Here is a 16,365-nt window from a genome sequence, read left to right as displayed (position 1 = left end):
GCCTCATTGTCCCATTTCTCTCTCCTCAGACAGTAGACAGCTCCGCCTGGTGGATGGGGGCGGTCCCTGTGCCGGGAGAGTGGAGATCCTTGACCAGGGCTCCTGGGGTACCATCTGTGATGATGGCTGGAACCTGGAGCATGCCCGCGTGGTGTGCAGGCAGCTGGGCTGTGGAGAAGCCCTCAATGCTACGGGGTCTGCTCACTTTGGGGCAGGATCAGGGCCCATCTGGCTGGACGACCTGAACTGCACAGGAAAGGAGTCCCACGTGTGGAGGTGCCCTTCCCGGGGCTGGGGGCGGCACGACTGCAGACACAAGGAGGACGCCGGAGTCATCTGCTCAGGTCAGCACTCCACACTGTCCACAGGCTAGGGGAGGGGAGGGCCCAGGAATACGGGGGTCTGATCCCTGAGGCAGAGATGCTGAAAGGACCAGAGAAGGAGGCTTCCTCCCATGAAGCCTGTCTTTCCAGCAGACGTGAAGATGAGGTGCTTTCACTGCCTCCTGCAGCAGCTGAGATTCTGGTCCTTTCTCCTCAGTAGTGTTTGCTGGCAGAGCCTTTTCTCAGTTTTCCTTGAAATCAGGGCTCACTCTTCTGGTACATATGGTAGAGAAGTCTTAAAGCCAAGGTGCTAGTTTTTTTGTTTTGTAACAAATCACCACATAGTTAATGGCTTAAAACAACACATTTACTTCCTTACACTTCTGTAGCTTAGATGTCTAGCAAGAATCTCACAGGATGGGGACTAAGGTTTCAGTAGGGTCACATCACCTCTGAGCCTCTGGGAAAGAATCTGTTTCTTGTCTTTTCAAGCTTCTAAAAACTGCCTGCCTGCCTTCGGTCATAACCCCCTTCTGTTCATCATCAGACCAGCAACGCTCCACCTCTCTAACTGTTATACACATTCACATCTCCCTCTAACCAGAACGAGGAAAAGTATTCCACTCTAAAGGATAGTGAGTCTAAGATTGTGATTAGACTGTGCTCAGGTGGGAGAAGGCAATGGCAACCCACTCCAGTACTCTTGCCTGGAAAATCCCATGGATGGAGGAGCCTGGTAGGCTGCAGTCCATGGAGTCCCTAGGAGTCAGACACAACTGAGCGACTTCACTTTCATGCACTGGAGAAGTAAATGGCAACCCACTCCAGTATTCTTGCCTGGAGAATCCCACGGACGGAGGAGCCTGGTGGGCTGCCGTCTATGGGGTTGCACGGAGTCGGACACGACTGAAGCGACTTAGCAGCAGCAGGTGGTTAATCCATCATATTTCAGGGTAATCTCAAGGTCCTTACCTTAATCACATCTGTAAAGTCCCCTTTGCCAGATAAGGAAACAGTCACAGGTCCATTATTTTATCTGCCTCCACACTGTCTACATCACATCCCTTTCATACACTCTTTTAGATGTTTTGTCAGGAAGCAGGAGTCAGCTCCCTCTCTCTGCAGGTGTCCAGGTTGGTCTTCCTCTCAGTTCATATCCACTACATCATAATGGTAGAAATATTTAGAAAGACAGACACAAATGGACAAAGTCAGATAAAAAGGAGGCAGGTTTCACTCTGGTCATCTAATGGATTTGCTTCCTCAGCTGACAGAGATGAGTGTTCACATTTTTCCGGAGAGAGGAAAACCCAGAGCACTGAGTGGGATGTCACTGTGTCCTGTCTCCTCTCTTTCGATCTTAGAGTTCCTGGCGCTCAGGATGGTCAGCGAGGACCAGCAGTGTGCTGGGTGGCTGGAAGTTTTCTACAATGGGACCTGGGGCAGTGTCTGCCGCAGCCCCATGGAAGACATCACTGTGTCCATGATCTGCAGTCAGCTTGGCTGTGGGGACAGTGGAAGTCTCAACACCTCTGTTGGTCTCAGGGAAGGTTCTAGACCCCGGTGGGTAGATTTAATTCAGTGTCGGAAAACTGATACCTCTCTCTGGCAGTGTCCTTCTGGCCCATGGAAATACAGTTCATGCTCTCCAAAGGAGGAAGCTTACATCTCGTGTGAAGGTGACTTATGTCTGTTTCTGTGTCTTTCCCAACTCTGTAGGATGTTGTTAGTGAGATTTGATATTTTAAAATCTAAGTGATGGGTTTAAGTTGAGTTTATAAAATGAAGTTTGGATGGAGCTTATTTAATCTACATGTTCCAAACTTGCTTTATGAAAATTTTTTAATTGATATAATTGATACAACATTATATTTTTTGCTGCATTCAACAAAATGCTTATATGTTTGTGTGTATTGATAAATGATCACTACAGTGAGTCTAGTTATATCTATATATATGGATCCATATATATAGATCCATATATATAGTTAAAAATTTCCTTCATGATGAGAATGTTTAAGATGTATTTTCTTGCCATCTTTCAAATAGACAATGCAGTATTCACTATAGTCACCATGCTGTATGTTATATCTCTTCACCTATTAACTTTATAATTCAAATTTATACCTTTTGATTACCTTTGCCCACACCAAATCCCCCACCTCTGGCAGCCACCAACTACTCAACGTCTCTGAACTTGCTTTTTGTTTTGATATTGCACATATAAATGAGATTATATGGTATTTTTCTTTCTCTGTCTGATTTGTTTTACTTAGCATAATGCCCTTGAGGTCCATCCATGTTGTTGAAACTGGCAAGATGTTCTTCTTTTTTTATGGGTGGATATAAGTCTATATTACATTTTCTTTATCCATTCATCAGTGAAGACTTACATTGTTTGACTCACATATATTGCTATAAAATACTAAATGGTAATACTGTTAAAGTGCTGCAGTCAATATGTCAGCAAATTTGGAAGATTCATCAGTGGCCACAGGACTGGAGAAGGTCAGTTTTCATTTCAATCTCAAAGAAGGCCAATGCCAATGAATGGTCAAACTACCTCACAACTGTGCTCATTTCACATGCTAGCAAGGTTATGCTCAAAGTCTTTCAAGCTAGGCTTCAGCAGTAAGTGAAGTGAGAACTTCCGAGATGTACAAGCTGGGTTTAGAAAAGGCAGAGAAACCAGAGATCAAATTGCCAACATTTGTTGGGTCATAGAGTAAGCCAGAGAATTCCAGAAAAACATCTGCTTCATTGACTACATAAAGCCTTTGACCATGTGGATCACAATGAACTGTGGAAAATTCTTAAAGAGATGAGAATACCAGGGCACCTTACCTGCCTCCTGAGAAACCTGTATGCAGATCAAAAAGCAGCAGTTGGAACTGGACATGAAACAACCGACTGGTTCCAAATTGGGAAAAGAGTTCGTCAAGGCTGTAGATTGTCACCCTGTTTATTTAACTTATATGCAGAGAACATCATAGGAAATGCCAGGCTGGATGAATCACAAGCTGGAATCGAGATTGCTGTGAGAAATATCAACAACCTCAGATACACAGATGATACCACTCTAATGGCAGAAAGCCAAGAGGAACTAAAGAGCCTCTCATTGAGGGTGAAATAGGAGAGTGAAAAGCTGGCTTACAGCTCAACATTCTAAAACCTAAGATCATCAGCTCTTAGGTAAATAAAAGGGGAGAAAGTGGAAACAGTGACAGATTTTCTTTTCTTGGACTCCCAAATCACTGCTGATGGTGACTGCAGCCATGAGATTAAAAGAGGCTTGTTCCTCTGTGACAAAGCTAGACAGAGTATTAAAAAGCAGAGACATCACTTTGCTGACAAAGGTCCATATGGTCAAAGCTATATTTTTCCCAGTAGTCAAATCTGGACGTGAGAGCCGGGTTATAGAAGAAGCTAAAAAGTGTTGATTCTTTTGAATTGTGGTGATTGGATGCCACAATTGAATTGAGAGTCCTTTGGGCAGCAAGGAGATCAAACCAATCAACCCTAAAGGAAGTCAACCCTGAATATTCATTGGAAGGACTGATGCTGAAGCTGAAGCTCCAATACTTTGGCCACGTGATGAGAAGAGCTGACTCATTGGATCTGGATAGGACTACCAAAACTAAGTTGATTAAAAGTGGTGAGAGTAGACATTTTTGTCTTGTGTCTGATTTCAGAGGAAAAGCTTTTGGTTTTTTACAGTCAAGTATGATGTTAGCTGTGTACTTTTCATATGGCCTTAATTATGTTGAGATGCAATCCTTCTATACCTACTTTGTAAAAGAGTTTTTCCTGTAAGTGGATGTTGAATTGGTCAAACACTTTTTCTGCATCCTTTGAGGATATGATTTTTACCTTCATTTTGTTTATTTGGTGTATCACATTGATTAATTTGTGAATGTTGAACTATCCTTGTATCCTTGGAACAAATATCACTTGATCATGGTGTATGATTCTTTTAGTGTATCGTCAAATTCAGTTTTCTAATATTTTGTTGACGATTTTTGCACCTGTACTTATCAGAGTATTAGCCCGTAATTTTCTTTTCTCATGGTATCCTTATCTGGCTTTGGTATCAGACTGATGTTGGCTTCATAAAATGAATTTGGAAGTGATCTTTTCTTCTGTTTTTGGAAAAGTTTGAGAAAGCTCCACCACTAAATACTGTTACACCGGGAACTGAGATTTCAGCAATAAATTTTGAACGAAATAGATGTTGGCGAGGGCGACAAATAGTCACACCATAGCACCTTATTCCTTCAACATTTCTCTCTCTGTTTCTCTTTCTCCTCCCCTCCCCCTCCACATACACAAACACACACACCCCATTCAGGTGCACCTTGAATGGTATGCTGGATGTTGCCTGAAACCCATAGCTAAGAGAATGTGGGATCAGATACTTCAAAAGCAGAGGCTCAGTCCCTTCCTTGCCTCTCTTTGATCATCTCTTTGTCTTTTTCATTTGAAGGCCAAAGAGGAATTAAATTGTGAGACCTTTTATTGATGATATTTTCCCTACAATTAAACCCTGTGAATTGAGAGGTGGTAAAGTCTTTGACCATGAAAATGAGCAACCCGCTCACAGAGGTCCTGCCATTGTTTTCTCAGAGATTCTCTGCATAGAGTGGGTAGGAGTTTTGATAGGATGATCTGGAAAGAATATAAAAATATTGATACTTAATGACAGGTACTATTTATCCTTCTGTTTTTTTGAATTTATATTTATTTCTCTCAGCTTCAATTCTTTTGTGTATATTTTCAGTCTTTTGTTTATTATTTCTGCATCTTCTCAATACAAATTTTTCTTAGTAGGCTTTTTTTTTTCCGTCCCCCATCACTTTTCCCCTGTAGTTTTTTTTTCAAGTTGATAATAGATTTTTATTTTTTAAATATAAATTTATTTATTTTAATTGGAGGTTAATTACTTTACAATATTGTATTGGTTTTGCCATACATCAACATGAATCTGCCACGGGTATATCAGTAGGCTTTTTTTAACCATTGCAAAAATTTCTGGCTTACTCAGTGTGTACATATATGTGTCCATATATCTTCTCAGAATTCTACCAGGTCTTTCTTGTATACGTCCTTTTTAAGAGATTCCTAACCCACACTATGAGCTTTTCTGGTGGCACAGACAGCAAAGAAATTGCCTGCAGTGCAGGAGACCTGGGTTTGATCCCTGGGTAGGGAGGATCCAGTGGAGAAGTGAATAGCAATCCACTCCAGTATGTTTGTCTGGAAAATCCTATGGACAGAGGATCCTGGTGGGTCTATAGGGTCACAAAAAGTTGGACATGACTGAGAGACTAACACACACACACACACATAACCAACACTACATTGTGGAGCGATTATCTTCCAATTAAAAATAAATTTATAAAAGAGAGTTTCCTTTTACAATAGTAGACTTCACTTGCCCACTTTTCACACTGAATAATAGGTAAGAGTAGTTTATAATCTATCTAATACTTTTCCATTAAAATTGTGTACATGAGATTTTGAATATAAATTGACTCTGTGCTTCTGGACTGATTATTTTTAATATCAACTATTATCATAGACTCTTACCATTAATTTATATTTGGTTTACTATTTCACTGATTAGTATGAATTAAAAAAAAAAGAAATTTTATTTCACTGAATTTTATTTGTCTATTCATTCATTTAGTAAATATTTATCAAGCTCTTATCTAGGTATTTCAAAATGGTTTTCCATAGATATTTGTTGAATGAGTGCATACAATGTGCAGGCACTGTCCTAATAGCAGAAACATGGCACATATAAGATATACAAGGTCCTTCTTCTAATGGAACTTTCATTCAGAGGAGTGTGTGTACATTCGTAGATGTCTGTGTTTATATTTGCTGTGGGGTGTGAAGACTGATAAACAAGTAAATATTTAAAGTAATTTCAGCTGGTGATCAGATGCAGTGAATGTTTCATCCCAGGAGATAATGAGCCTGTGTTTTCACATGTCATTTGCACTGAGCCATGGACCTTAGATAATCTTATGTGGGGACAGGAACACCCTCAGGTGTTCCTGATCCACTGTTTCCCCGTTGTGTGCAGGAAGAAGACCCAAGAGCTGTCCAACTGCTGCCCCCTGCACAGGTACGTCAGCCAGCCCCCTCCCCTGTGGCTCCCAGGGGCTCCTTCCTCCCACCAGGGCAGTCACAGGAAGGGCTGCTGCCTTTTCAGACAGAGAGAAGCTGAGACTCAGGGGAGGAGACACCGAGTGCTCAGGGCGGGTGGAGGTGTGGCACAGCGGAACCTGGGGCACCGTGTGTGATGACTCCTGGAGCCTGGCAGAGGCCGAGGTGGTGTGTCAGCAGCTGGGCTGTGGCCAGGCCCTGGAAGCCGTGTGGTCTGCAGCATTTGGCCCTGGAAATGGGAGCATCTGGCTGGACGAGGTGCAGTGCGGGGGCTGGGAGTCCTCCCTGTGGGACTGTGCTGCGGAGCCCTGGGGGCAGAGTGACTGCAAGCACGAGGAGGATGCTGGTGTGAGGTGCTCTGGTGAGTGAGGGGCTCGGGGTCCACCCTGGGTGAGCTGGGGCAGCGCAGGGGCAGTTGGCTGGACCAGGCGTGGTGGGGAGTTTATGTTCAGACATCCCGGGTGCTGGGGCTCTGATCTAGGATGAGGGTGCTGGGAGGCCTGGACATTGATGCTGTGGAGACTGAGAGGGGTGATTTCAGGCTCAGGAGGGAAAAGGTTTGCCCTGCGTTCTGGCCAATTCTTCTTCCCCACACTACTGTTTTTCTCTTTAGGTGTAAGGACAACAGTGCCCACGACTACAGCAGGTACTGTGATCCATCCACGGGCAGGAGAGGATACTCAGATACTGGGGACCTATTCTGTGGGCCCTCTGACAACTCAGAAGAGGAAGGAGTCTGAGGAGCTGTGGCTGTTGGGGAGGACCCAGCGCATTACACTGGGAAATCCCCTGCCTTGATGTCCAGGGTCAAATGTTCTCATGCCCAGGGTCCAAGGAAGTTTGGTTTCCTTGTTGCAGAATCTAAGGATCTCCCACCTGCCCTTGAGTGTTGCTCCTCATCAGAGAGGTGCAAGTCCCTGCACTGTTTGATGCTCTGTCTCCTGAAGCCCATGGAGAAGGGATGACCTGGGTCCTCAGAGGCTGTCTCGGCAGGGCAGCTCCCTGACAATCCTCACCTCTGCCTCGGGGCCACACTGGCCAGCGTGGAGTTGACTTGTCTCAGGACGAGACCCAGGGGAGCCCTGACACTGTCTGAGACTGAGACACCATTGTCTGGAGCTCCTGAAAATGCTGACACAGGAGATTTCTCTGTGCCCAAGACTATCTCCAGCCCTTTTTCCTGTTCTCCTTAGGGACCAGAACAACCTCAAATTCTCTCCCTGGCATCTTCTCCCTGCCTGGGGTCCTCTGCCTCATCCTGGGGGCCCTTCTCTTCCTGGCCCTCGCCATCCTGGTGACTCAGCTACTCAGATGGAGAGCAGAGCGCAGAGGTGGGCTGTAGGGGAAACTGGGGACCAGGGAGAGTGTGTGGAGGCAGGAGATGGGGCAGGTGTGAGGAGGGGAACCTGGGCCAGGTACTGTTCTGAGTTGCAGACTCCATGTGCTCTATGCTGAGCTCTAAGGGCTGAGTAGACAGAGGTTCTTAGGACTGGGGTGTGAACTCTCATAAGTCATGGCCTCTCCTGTGAGACCAGACAGAGTTGGCGCTGAGCTGTAATCAGGGTCAGACGAGGGGAGAAGGTGCTGACATGGTGCCTGGGGTAGGAGACGATGCTGAGGTCCTGGCAGCCCCCATGTGAGCACCAAGGAGATGAAGGTGGGCTGGCTGGATTGGGGTATCTGGGAAGCTTCTCTGACCTGCTGGGGGATGTCTCAGCCTTATCCAGCTATGAAGATGCTCTTGCTGAAGCTGTGTATGAGGAGCTCGATTACCTTCTGACCCAGAAGGAAGGTCTGGGCAGCCCAGGTGAGTGTCTCTGTCTGCCCTCCTGGGATCTCTGGTTGTCACCACCCACTGGCTGTGCACATCTTCTCAGCATCTGCAGACCCCATGTGTGCCCCAGGCTCACAGAGACGGCTCCTCCAAAGAGGCAGGATGGCCTCTCAGAGCCCCGTGACCTCCCAGCCTCTGTCTATACTGCAGAAGCCAGGCCTGTCCCTTCTCAGTCTTAACACAGGTCCCGTGGGTGTGGGGAGGAAAAATTCTGTGTGTTCTGTGATGTTTGTCTCCACATGAGGCTTCCCGTCAGATTTCTCCCTGACTAAACTGCCGTATTACACCAGGGATGGTGAGGACAACAGTGACTACAGATCCGCTCCAGGAAATAGAGGTGGACCTGCCTCGGCTGGGCTCTGGGGAGGAGAGTTTCCCTCATAGAGAAGAGATTTAAGGGGAATGGTTTTCCTTTGATGGACCAGAGGCATCCCTTGTGTCCAGATGGGGTTCGTCCTTCTCCTTCTCTGGCTGTTCTGTGATGTCTCATGTTGGGGCTGGTCTCTCTGTGTCCAGAATCACCACAGGCACACAATGTTTTTAAAAAATAACATCTGTAAAGCACAATTTGTCAAAGTACTTTAGCAATGCTCAATGGTGGAAGAGTTGCTTGAGATATGTAGTTTCCACCAGAAAATATTGAGATATGTAAAATCATGTTTTGGCTTATGGACATATCAAAATGAAACATGGTCTTAGGGAAAAAAGTCTGTTGAAACAAGGAGTGACTGGTGCCTCTATTCAGAAACTCAGGAACTCTGGGTCAGAAGGTATCTTAGGTATTCCCCAGTCCAACCCAGTTACTGTGGTTTCATCCACTCCCTTGTCTGCTCTTGGAACCCCCAGATCAGAGGACTGATGTCCCTGATGAAAATTACGATGATGCTGAAGAAGTACCAGTGCCTGGAACTCCTCCTGCCTCTCAGGGGAACGAGGAGGAGGTGCCCCCAGAGAAGGAGAATGGGGTGAGGTCCTCTCAGACAGGTGAGTGGGGTCAGTTGATCTCCTGCAATCTTTCTATCTGAAAAGAGTGAATTTGTGTTCCTCAATGCCCAGCCTCCCTAGAGAGTCAAAATATAGGTAATCTCATATATTTGGTAGCATAATCTTGACCATATGCCATATTTAATGCTGTCAGACTCCTTGCAAGGAGTGAGGAATCACTCTGCATTTGGCATTTATGCCTCCATAAAGTGACATAAACTTATCACTTTATATGTGATATACTTGCATAATGGTTTATAGATTAAGGAATTTCCTGGTGGTCCAGAGGTTAGGATTCTGCACTTTCACAGCTAGGGCTTAGGTTCAACCCTGGTCAAGGAACTAAGATCCCGCAAGCATTTTGTCATGGCCGAAACAGAAATTTATCGATTAATTGAGCATATTTAAAACAAAGCTAAACGCTGAAGAATTGATGCTTTTGAACTGTAGTGTTGGAGAAGACTCTTCAGAGACCCTTGGATGGCAAGGAGATCAACCCAGTCAATTTAAAGGAAATCAATCTTGAATATTCATTGGTAGGACTGAGCTGAAGTAGAGCTCCAATACCTTGGCCACCTGATACGAAGAACTGACTCCTTAGAAAAGACCCTGATGCTGGGAAAGATTGAAGGCAGGAGGAGAAGGAGATGACAGAGGATGAGATGGTTGGATGGCATCACCAACTCGATGGATATGAGTTTGAGCAAGCTCTGGGAGTTGGTGATAGACAGGGAAGCCGGGTGTGCTGCATTCCATGGGGCCACAGCGAGTCAGGCATGACTGAGTGACTGAACTGAACTAAACCAAATTCAAAAATGAAACAAGTGTTTTAAGAATATCTTTGCACGGTCACATACATGAAGGCAAACCATTCAATATTACAGTAATCCAGGTCTATGCCGAATCAGTAATGCTGAAGAAGCTGAAGTTGCCGTTCTATGAAGACCTACATGACCTTTTAGAACTATCACCTACAGAAGATGTCCTTTTCGTTATAAGGGACTGGAATGCAAAGTAGGAAGTCAAGAGATACCTGGAGTAACAGCCAAATATGGCCATGGAGTACAAAATGAGGCAAGGCAAAGGCTAATAGAGTTTTGCCAAGAGAACACACAAACACCCTCTTCCAACAACACAAGAGAGGACTCTACACGTGGACATCATCAGATGGTCAGTACTGAAATCCGATTAATTATATTCTTTGCAGCCAAAGATGGAGACGCTCTATACTGTCAGCAAAAACAAGACCAGGAGCTGACTGTGGCTCAGATCAAGAACTCCTTATTGCCAAATTCAGACTTAAATTGAAGACAGTAGAGAAACCCACTAGACCATTCAGGTATGACCTAAATCAAATTCCTTATGATTATACAGTAGAAGTGACAAATAGATTCAGGGGATTATGTCTGATAGGAAGAGTGCCTTATGAATTATAGACGGAGGTTCGTGACATTGTATAGGAGGCAGTGATCAAAAATATCCCCAAGAAAAAGAAATGCAAAAAGACAAAATGGTTGTCTGAGGAGGCCTTACAAATAGCTGAGAAAAGACAAGAAGTGAAACCAAAGGAGAAAAGGAAAGTTATATCCATTTGAATACAGTGTTCCAAAGAATAGCAAGGAGAGATAAGAAAGCCTTCCTCACTGATCAATGCAAAGAAACAGAGGAAAACAATGGAATGGGAAAGACTAGAGATCTGGTCAAGAAAATACAGATACAAAGGAAATATTTCATGCAAAGATGGGTACAATAAAGGACAGAAATGTTATGGACCTAACAGAAGCAGAAGATATTAAGAAGAGGTGGCAAGAACACACAGAAGAACTATACAAAAAAATCTTCATGACCCAGATAATCATGATGGTGTGATCACTCACCTAGAGCCAGATATCCTGGAATGTGAAGTCAAGTGGGCCTTAGGAAACATCTCTATGAACAAAGATAGTGGAGGTGATGGAATACCAGTTGAGTTCTTTCAAATCCTAAAAGATGATGCTGTGAGAGTGCTGCACTCAATATGCCAGCAAATTTGGAAAACTTAGCAGTGGCCACAGGACTGGAAAAGTCAGTTTTCATTCCAATCCCAAAGAAAGGCAATGCCAAAGAATGTTCAAACTACTGCACAATTGCACTCATCTCACACTCTAGCAAAGTAATGCTCAAAATTCTCCAAGCCAGGCTTCAACAGGGCATGAACCATGATATTCTAGATGTTCAAGCTGCACTTAGAAAAGGCAAAGGAACCAGAGATCAAATTGCCAAAATTCGCTGGATCATCGAAAAAGCAAGAGAGTTCCAGAGAAACATCTATTTCTGCTTTATTAATTATGCCAAAGCCTTTGACTGTGTGTATCACAATAAACTGATAGTTCAGTAGCTGCGAGAAGACACTCATTCTCTAGAAAAAGAGTATTTCTCCATCTGAGGGTCTGTGTAGTTTCTGGGGAGGTGATATCTGTGGGTGCACCTGTGATACTATTTGTGGACATTTGGGAACAGGAGTCAAGTCAACTAAGAGCAGACTTGGGTTGTGAGTGAGGAATTCTGATTTTTCCTGTTTCCAGTCTCCCTCTTATTGTGAATTTGCATCTATCACCTGTGAAAGGAGAACATTTAAATTCCTTTTTATGATTCTTACCATTGCTGGGCATCTCCTTGGTATTGTGTTGCCTGGAAGCAGTTCTCCCAGAGCTCCTGAGCACAGGTCTCCTGTGATGCAGGATTTCCCAAACACTGAGGCCCAGGAGACCACATGAACTGGATCTGAGAGGACAGCTGGGATCCATCCTCACTGGAACTCATGTGAAATAGCCTGAACCTCTTTCCCCTCACCCGGGTCCCAGGGATGCTTTGTCATAAGCACTTGCTTGACTCCCTTCCACCAGAGGGTTCTGTCCTATACTCGTGTCTCAGTTCTAATCAAACTTCTCTTTTCTACTTCAGGCTCTTGTCTGAACTTCTCCAGAGAGGCAGCTGATCCTGGGGAAGGAGAAGAGAGCCTCTGGCTGTTCCAGGGGAAGAGAGAGGATGCTGGGTACGATGATGTTGAACTCAGTGCCCTGGGAACATCCCCAGTGACTTTCTCGTGATGCTGTATTAATTAGGAGATGAATCCTCAGATATTCTAATTGCCTGTATTTCAATAGAGTAGTGCTGACCTGTAATTGTGGCATATGAAAATTGCCCAAAATGAAATATTCTGAATAAATTAACTTTTTGCTGTGCTGTTAATTTAGGAAGCTCCATGTGAAACGCTGTTAGAGGATTGGTCCTCAAATGCCATCTTTCTCAAAGGAAATGCAAGATTAGTTGGCTGACCTGCTTTCTCACTTGTCTTAGAGGCTAATGAGGGCATTCTCACAAGTGCTCCTGGTCACTCTTATTTTGAAAAGGATGTAAACTTGGTCTACATTCTCACACTCCTTCCTAACAAGATGAACTCATGGAAAAACAAAGCAAAACAAAACAGTTCTAAACACCTCTGAGATGTCACATCACCAGTTTGTAACTTGTTCTTGGACACCAGCCTGGTATGAGTTTCAAAGTGGAAGGTTGGCTGGTGGAAGAGAATGGCTACAGCTTTCCTTATCCTGCCTCAATATTCACAGAGCAATTAATAATCTAACTGTACATCACTACCTCTTCCTTTTTCATCTCTTTTTTATTTCTTTAGTGGGTACGGACACCTCTTTGCTCATCCCCCATGTCTATTTGATTATCCAAATTTTATAAATTCATTCTTTCTTTTCTATATCTTCCTACTATTTCTTTAGGATGGTGCTATTTCTTGTCTCTCCAAGGATCTCTCCTTCTAAGTGAATTATATCAGTTCATATATATCTTCAAGTTGATGGAAGGCAAATTGGTGCTCACCCACACCCTATATTCAGATGGGACAAGAAGGCAAGAAAGTGGAGACTTAGGCAGAGGGGATCCAAAAGAATGAATGTAGATAGAAAGATCAGGAACATTTGGCTATTTATGTTTCAGAGATATGGATGGAGGCATCTGACATGACTGATCTCTTAGAGGAAGAATTTCAGACCAAGGGGCTTCTTTGAAAACATTTATTTTTCAGATGTTTCAAGATTGTTTCAAGATTACTTAAACAGTGTCAGACTTTTTTTTTTTTTTTTTTTTTTTTGGCTCCAAAATCACTGCAGATGGTGACTGCAGCCATGAAATTAAAAGACGCTTACTCCTTGGAAGGAAAGTTATGACCAACCTAGATAGCATATTCAAAAGCAGAGATATTACTTTGCCAACAAGGGTCCATCTAATCAAGGCTATGGTTTTTACAGTGATCGTGTATGGATGTGAGAGTTAGACTGTGAAGAAAGCAGAGTGCTGAAGGATTGATGCTTTTGAACTGTGGTGTTGGACAAGACTCTTGAGAGTCCCTTGGACTTCAGGGAGATCCAACCAGTCCATCCTAAAGGAGATCAGTCCTGGGTGTTCATTGGAGGGACTGATGCTGAAGCTGAAACTCCAATATTTTGGCCACCTCATGCGAAGAGTTTACTCATTGGAAAAGACCCTGATGCTGGGTGGGATTGGGGACAGGAGGAGAAGGAGACGACAGAGGATGAGATGGCTGGATGACATCACTGACTCAATGGACATGAGTTTGGGTGAACTCCAAGAGTTGGTGACGGACATGGAGGCTTGGCGTGCTGTGATTCCTGGGGTCGCAAAGAGTGGGACAGGACTCAGTGACTGAATTGAACTGAAAAAGTAATTGTGATCGTGCTGTGACTCCTCAGTGCAGAGAGAGCTGTCATGAAGAAGCGACAAAATAAAGATTACATTTACACAGCAATACCCCCGCAAACCCCCTGCCCCCCACCCCTATCCCCACCCCCGGCCAATTCCATTGTGGACATGTGGAGAAGCTGCTGAACTAATACAAAACCTGAGAGTGCTGGCCTGGTTGTGAGCTGGACCCACCCAGTTACTTGGTTGATGACTCTGGATGGTTTCTAGGGCTCCAACCTACACTCACGCTTGCAGTCTTCATAGTTCTAGGCTGTGCTTGGGGATGGGAAGATGCCTAGGGCTTCTTCCAGGTCAGCTCACATGGCTATTCACTTGGGAAGTGTTGAAATAGATGACATATGATGAAATAAGGCACACACACGAAGAAGCTCAGTGAACTCCAATAAAACACGATAAACAATGAATTTCAGGAAGACAATATATGAAGAAAATAAGATTTAAAAAAATTTCTCATCATCATTATTATTGTTTTTAATGTTTGGTTGCATGAGTCTTTGTTGCTGCACATGGGCTTCCTCTAAATGCAGCAAGCAGGCACTACTCTTCTCTGTGGACAGCAGGTTTCTCCATGCGTGGCCTTCTCTTATTGTGAACAGGTTCTAGGCACCCAGGCTTCAGGGGTTGCAGCATGGCCTCCTATTTGTGATTTGTGGGTCCTAGAGCTCAGGCTCAGTAATTATTGAGCTAAGGCTCAGTAATTGTTGAGCTAGGGTGTTACTTCACAGAATAAATTCAGAGCTTTTTTAAAAACAGAGATAGAAAGCATAAAAAAGGAAGTAAACAGGGAGTTTGCTGATGGTTTAGTGGTTAGGATTCGATGCATTTGCTGCTGTTGTCTGGATTCAGTCCCAGTAGGGGGACTGAGATCCCTTAAGCTTTGCAGTGAGGCAAAGAGAATAACAGAAGAAACAAAACAGAAAAATGAACCAGAGATTCAGTTGCTTAAGATTCAGTTCAGTTCAGTGGTTCAGTCATGTCTGACTCTTTGTGACCCCATGGACTGCAGCACACCAGGCTTCCCTGTCCATCACCGACTCTTAGAGCTTGCCCAAACTCATGTCCATTGAGTCGGTGATGCCATCATCCAACCATTTCATCCCCTGTCGTTCCCTTCTCCTCCTGCCCTCAATCTTTCTCAGCATTAGGGTCTTTCCTAAAGAGTTAGTTCTTTGCATCAGGTTGTCAAAATATTGGAGTTTCAACTTCAGCATAAGTTCTTCCAATGAATATTCAGGACTGAATTCCTTTAGGATGGACTGGTTAGATTAGTTGCTTAAGACTACAATGAATGGAATGCAACAAAATGAAAAATGCTACCTAGAGCATCAACAACAACAGAAGACTCTGTAACTTAGAAGGCAGGACCATTGAGATTACCCAACCAGAGGACAAAGAAAAAGAGGAATGAAAAAGAGTGAAAGAACCTGTGTGAGCTCTGGGGTAACATTCACAGAAACAACCTGCACATTATTGGAGTCCCGGAAGGACAAGAGAGGGAGAAAGGGACACAGATTGTACTTAAAGAAATAATACCAGATAAGTCCCAAATCTGATGAGATTTAGACATCCAAGTTCATGTAGCTAATAGATCACTCTTCAGAGTTCATTCAAATGATCATCCCCATGACACATTGCTTGTAATCAAGAAAAAGAATTATACAAGTAGCAAAAGAAAAGTGCTGCTGCTGCTGCTAAGTCACTTCAGTCGTGTCCGACTCTGTGCGGCCCCATAGACAGCAGCCCATCAGGCTCTGCCGTCCCTGTGATTCTCCAGGCAAGAACACTGGAGTGGGTTGCCATTTCCTTCTCCAAGAGAAAAGTAAATGCTCACGAAAAATAAATTTCCTTAAAAATATCAGTGGACTTTTTAGTAGAAACCTGACTGTTCAGAACAGAAAGGATGATATATTCAAACTTATGGGAAAAAAAAGCCTACCACCCAAGAATACTTTTCTCAGGAAGGTTGTTTTTCATAAATGAAGATGATATAAAGACTTTCCCAAACAAACAATATTTGAGGGGATTCACCACACTAGGCTTGTCTTACAAGATTGCTGAGGGGAGTTCCTCAAACTAAATGAAGGATGCTAATTTTTATATGAAAGAAGTGGAAATATGCAACAGACTTGTAAATGTAAATACTGAATCCAATTCGGCATACTCTGACACTGTCATATAGTAGTGTGCTAGTCAGGTAGCTTTAGTCTAAAGAAAGTATTAAAATAGCTATAGAGGAAAATATTTTGTTGGTAGATATACAATATAGAGAGAGGTAAA

At 43.8% G+C, this 16,365-nt stretch overlaps 1 protein-coding gene across 1 annotated transcript in view; it reads left to right on the top strand.

Moving 5' to 3' along the window:
* LOC129619403 (antigen WC1.1-like) overlaps nt 1–12,401 on the top strand; it is a 37,754-nt gene extending 25,353 nt beyond the window's left edge. The window contains exons 6-14 of the mRNA XM_055534885.1: nt 30–344; nt 1,688–2,002; nt 6,412–6,453; nt 6,541–6,855; nt 7,108–7,140; nt 7,688–7,825; nt 8,212–8,301; nt 9,175–9,312; nt 12,256–12,401. Coding sequence (XP_055390860.1) covers nt 30–344; nt 1,688–2,002; nt 6,412–6,453; nt 6,541–6,855; nt 7,108–7,140; nt 7,688–7,825; nt 8,212–8,301; nt 9,175–9,312; nt 12,256–12,401 — 1,532 coding nt within the window. The remainder of the gene's footprint in view (nt 1–29; nt 345–1,687; nt 2,003–6,411; nt 6,454–6,540; nt 6,856–7,107; nt 7,141–7,687; nt 7,826–8,211; nt 8,302–9,174; nt 9,313–12,255) is intronic.
* Nucleotides 12,402–16,365: the final 3,964 nt, after the last annotated feature.

Source organism: Bubalus kerabau, chromosome 1 (assembly GCF_029407905.1).
Source record: "Bubalus kerabau isolate K-KA32 ecotype Philippines breed swamp buffalo chromosome 1, PCC_UOA_SB_1v2, whole genome shotgun sequence".
In the NCBI taxonomy this organism is placed as follows: Eukaryota; Metazoa; Chordata; class Mammalia; order Artiodactyla; family Bovidae; genus Bubalus; species Bubalus kerabau.
Note: the sequence above shows the minus strand (reverse complement) of the source record. Positions and strands in the feature narration are given on the sequence as shown.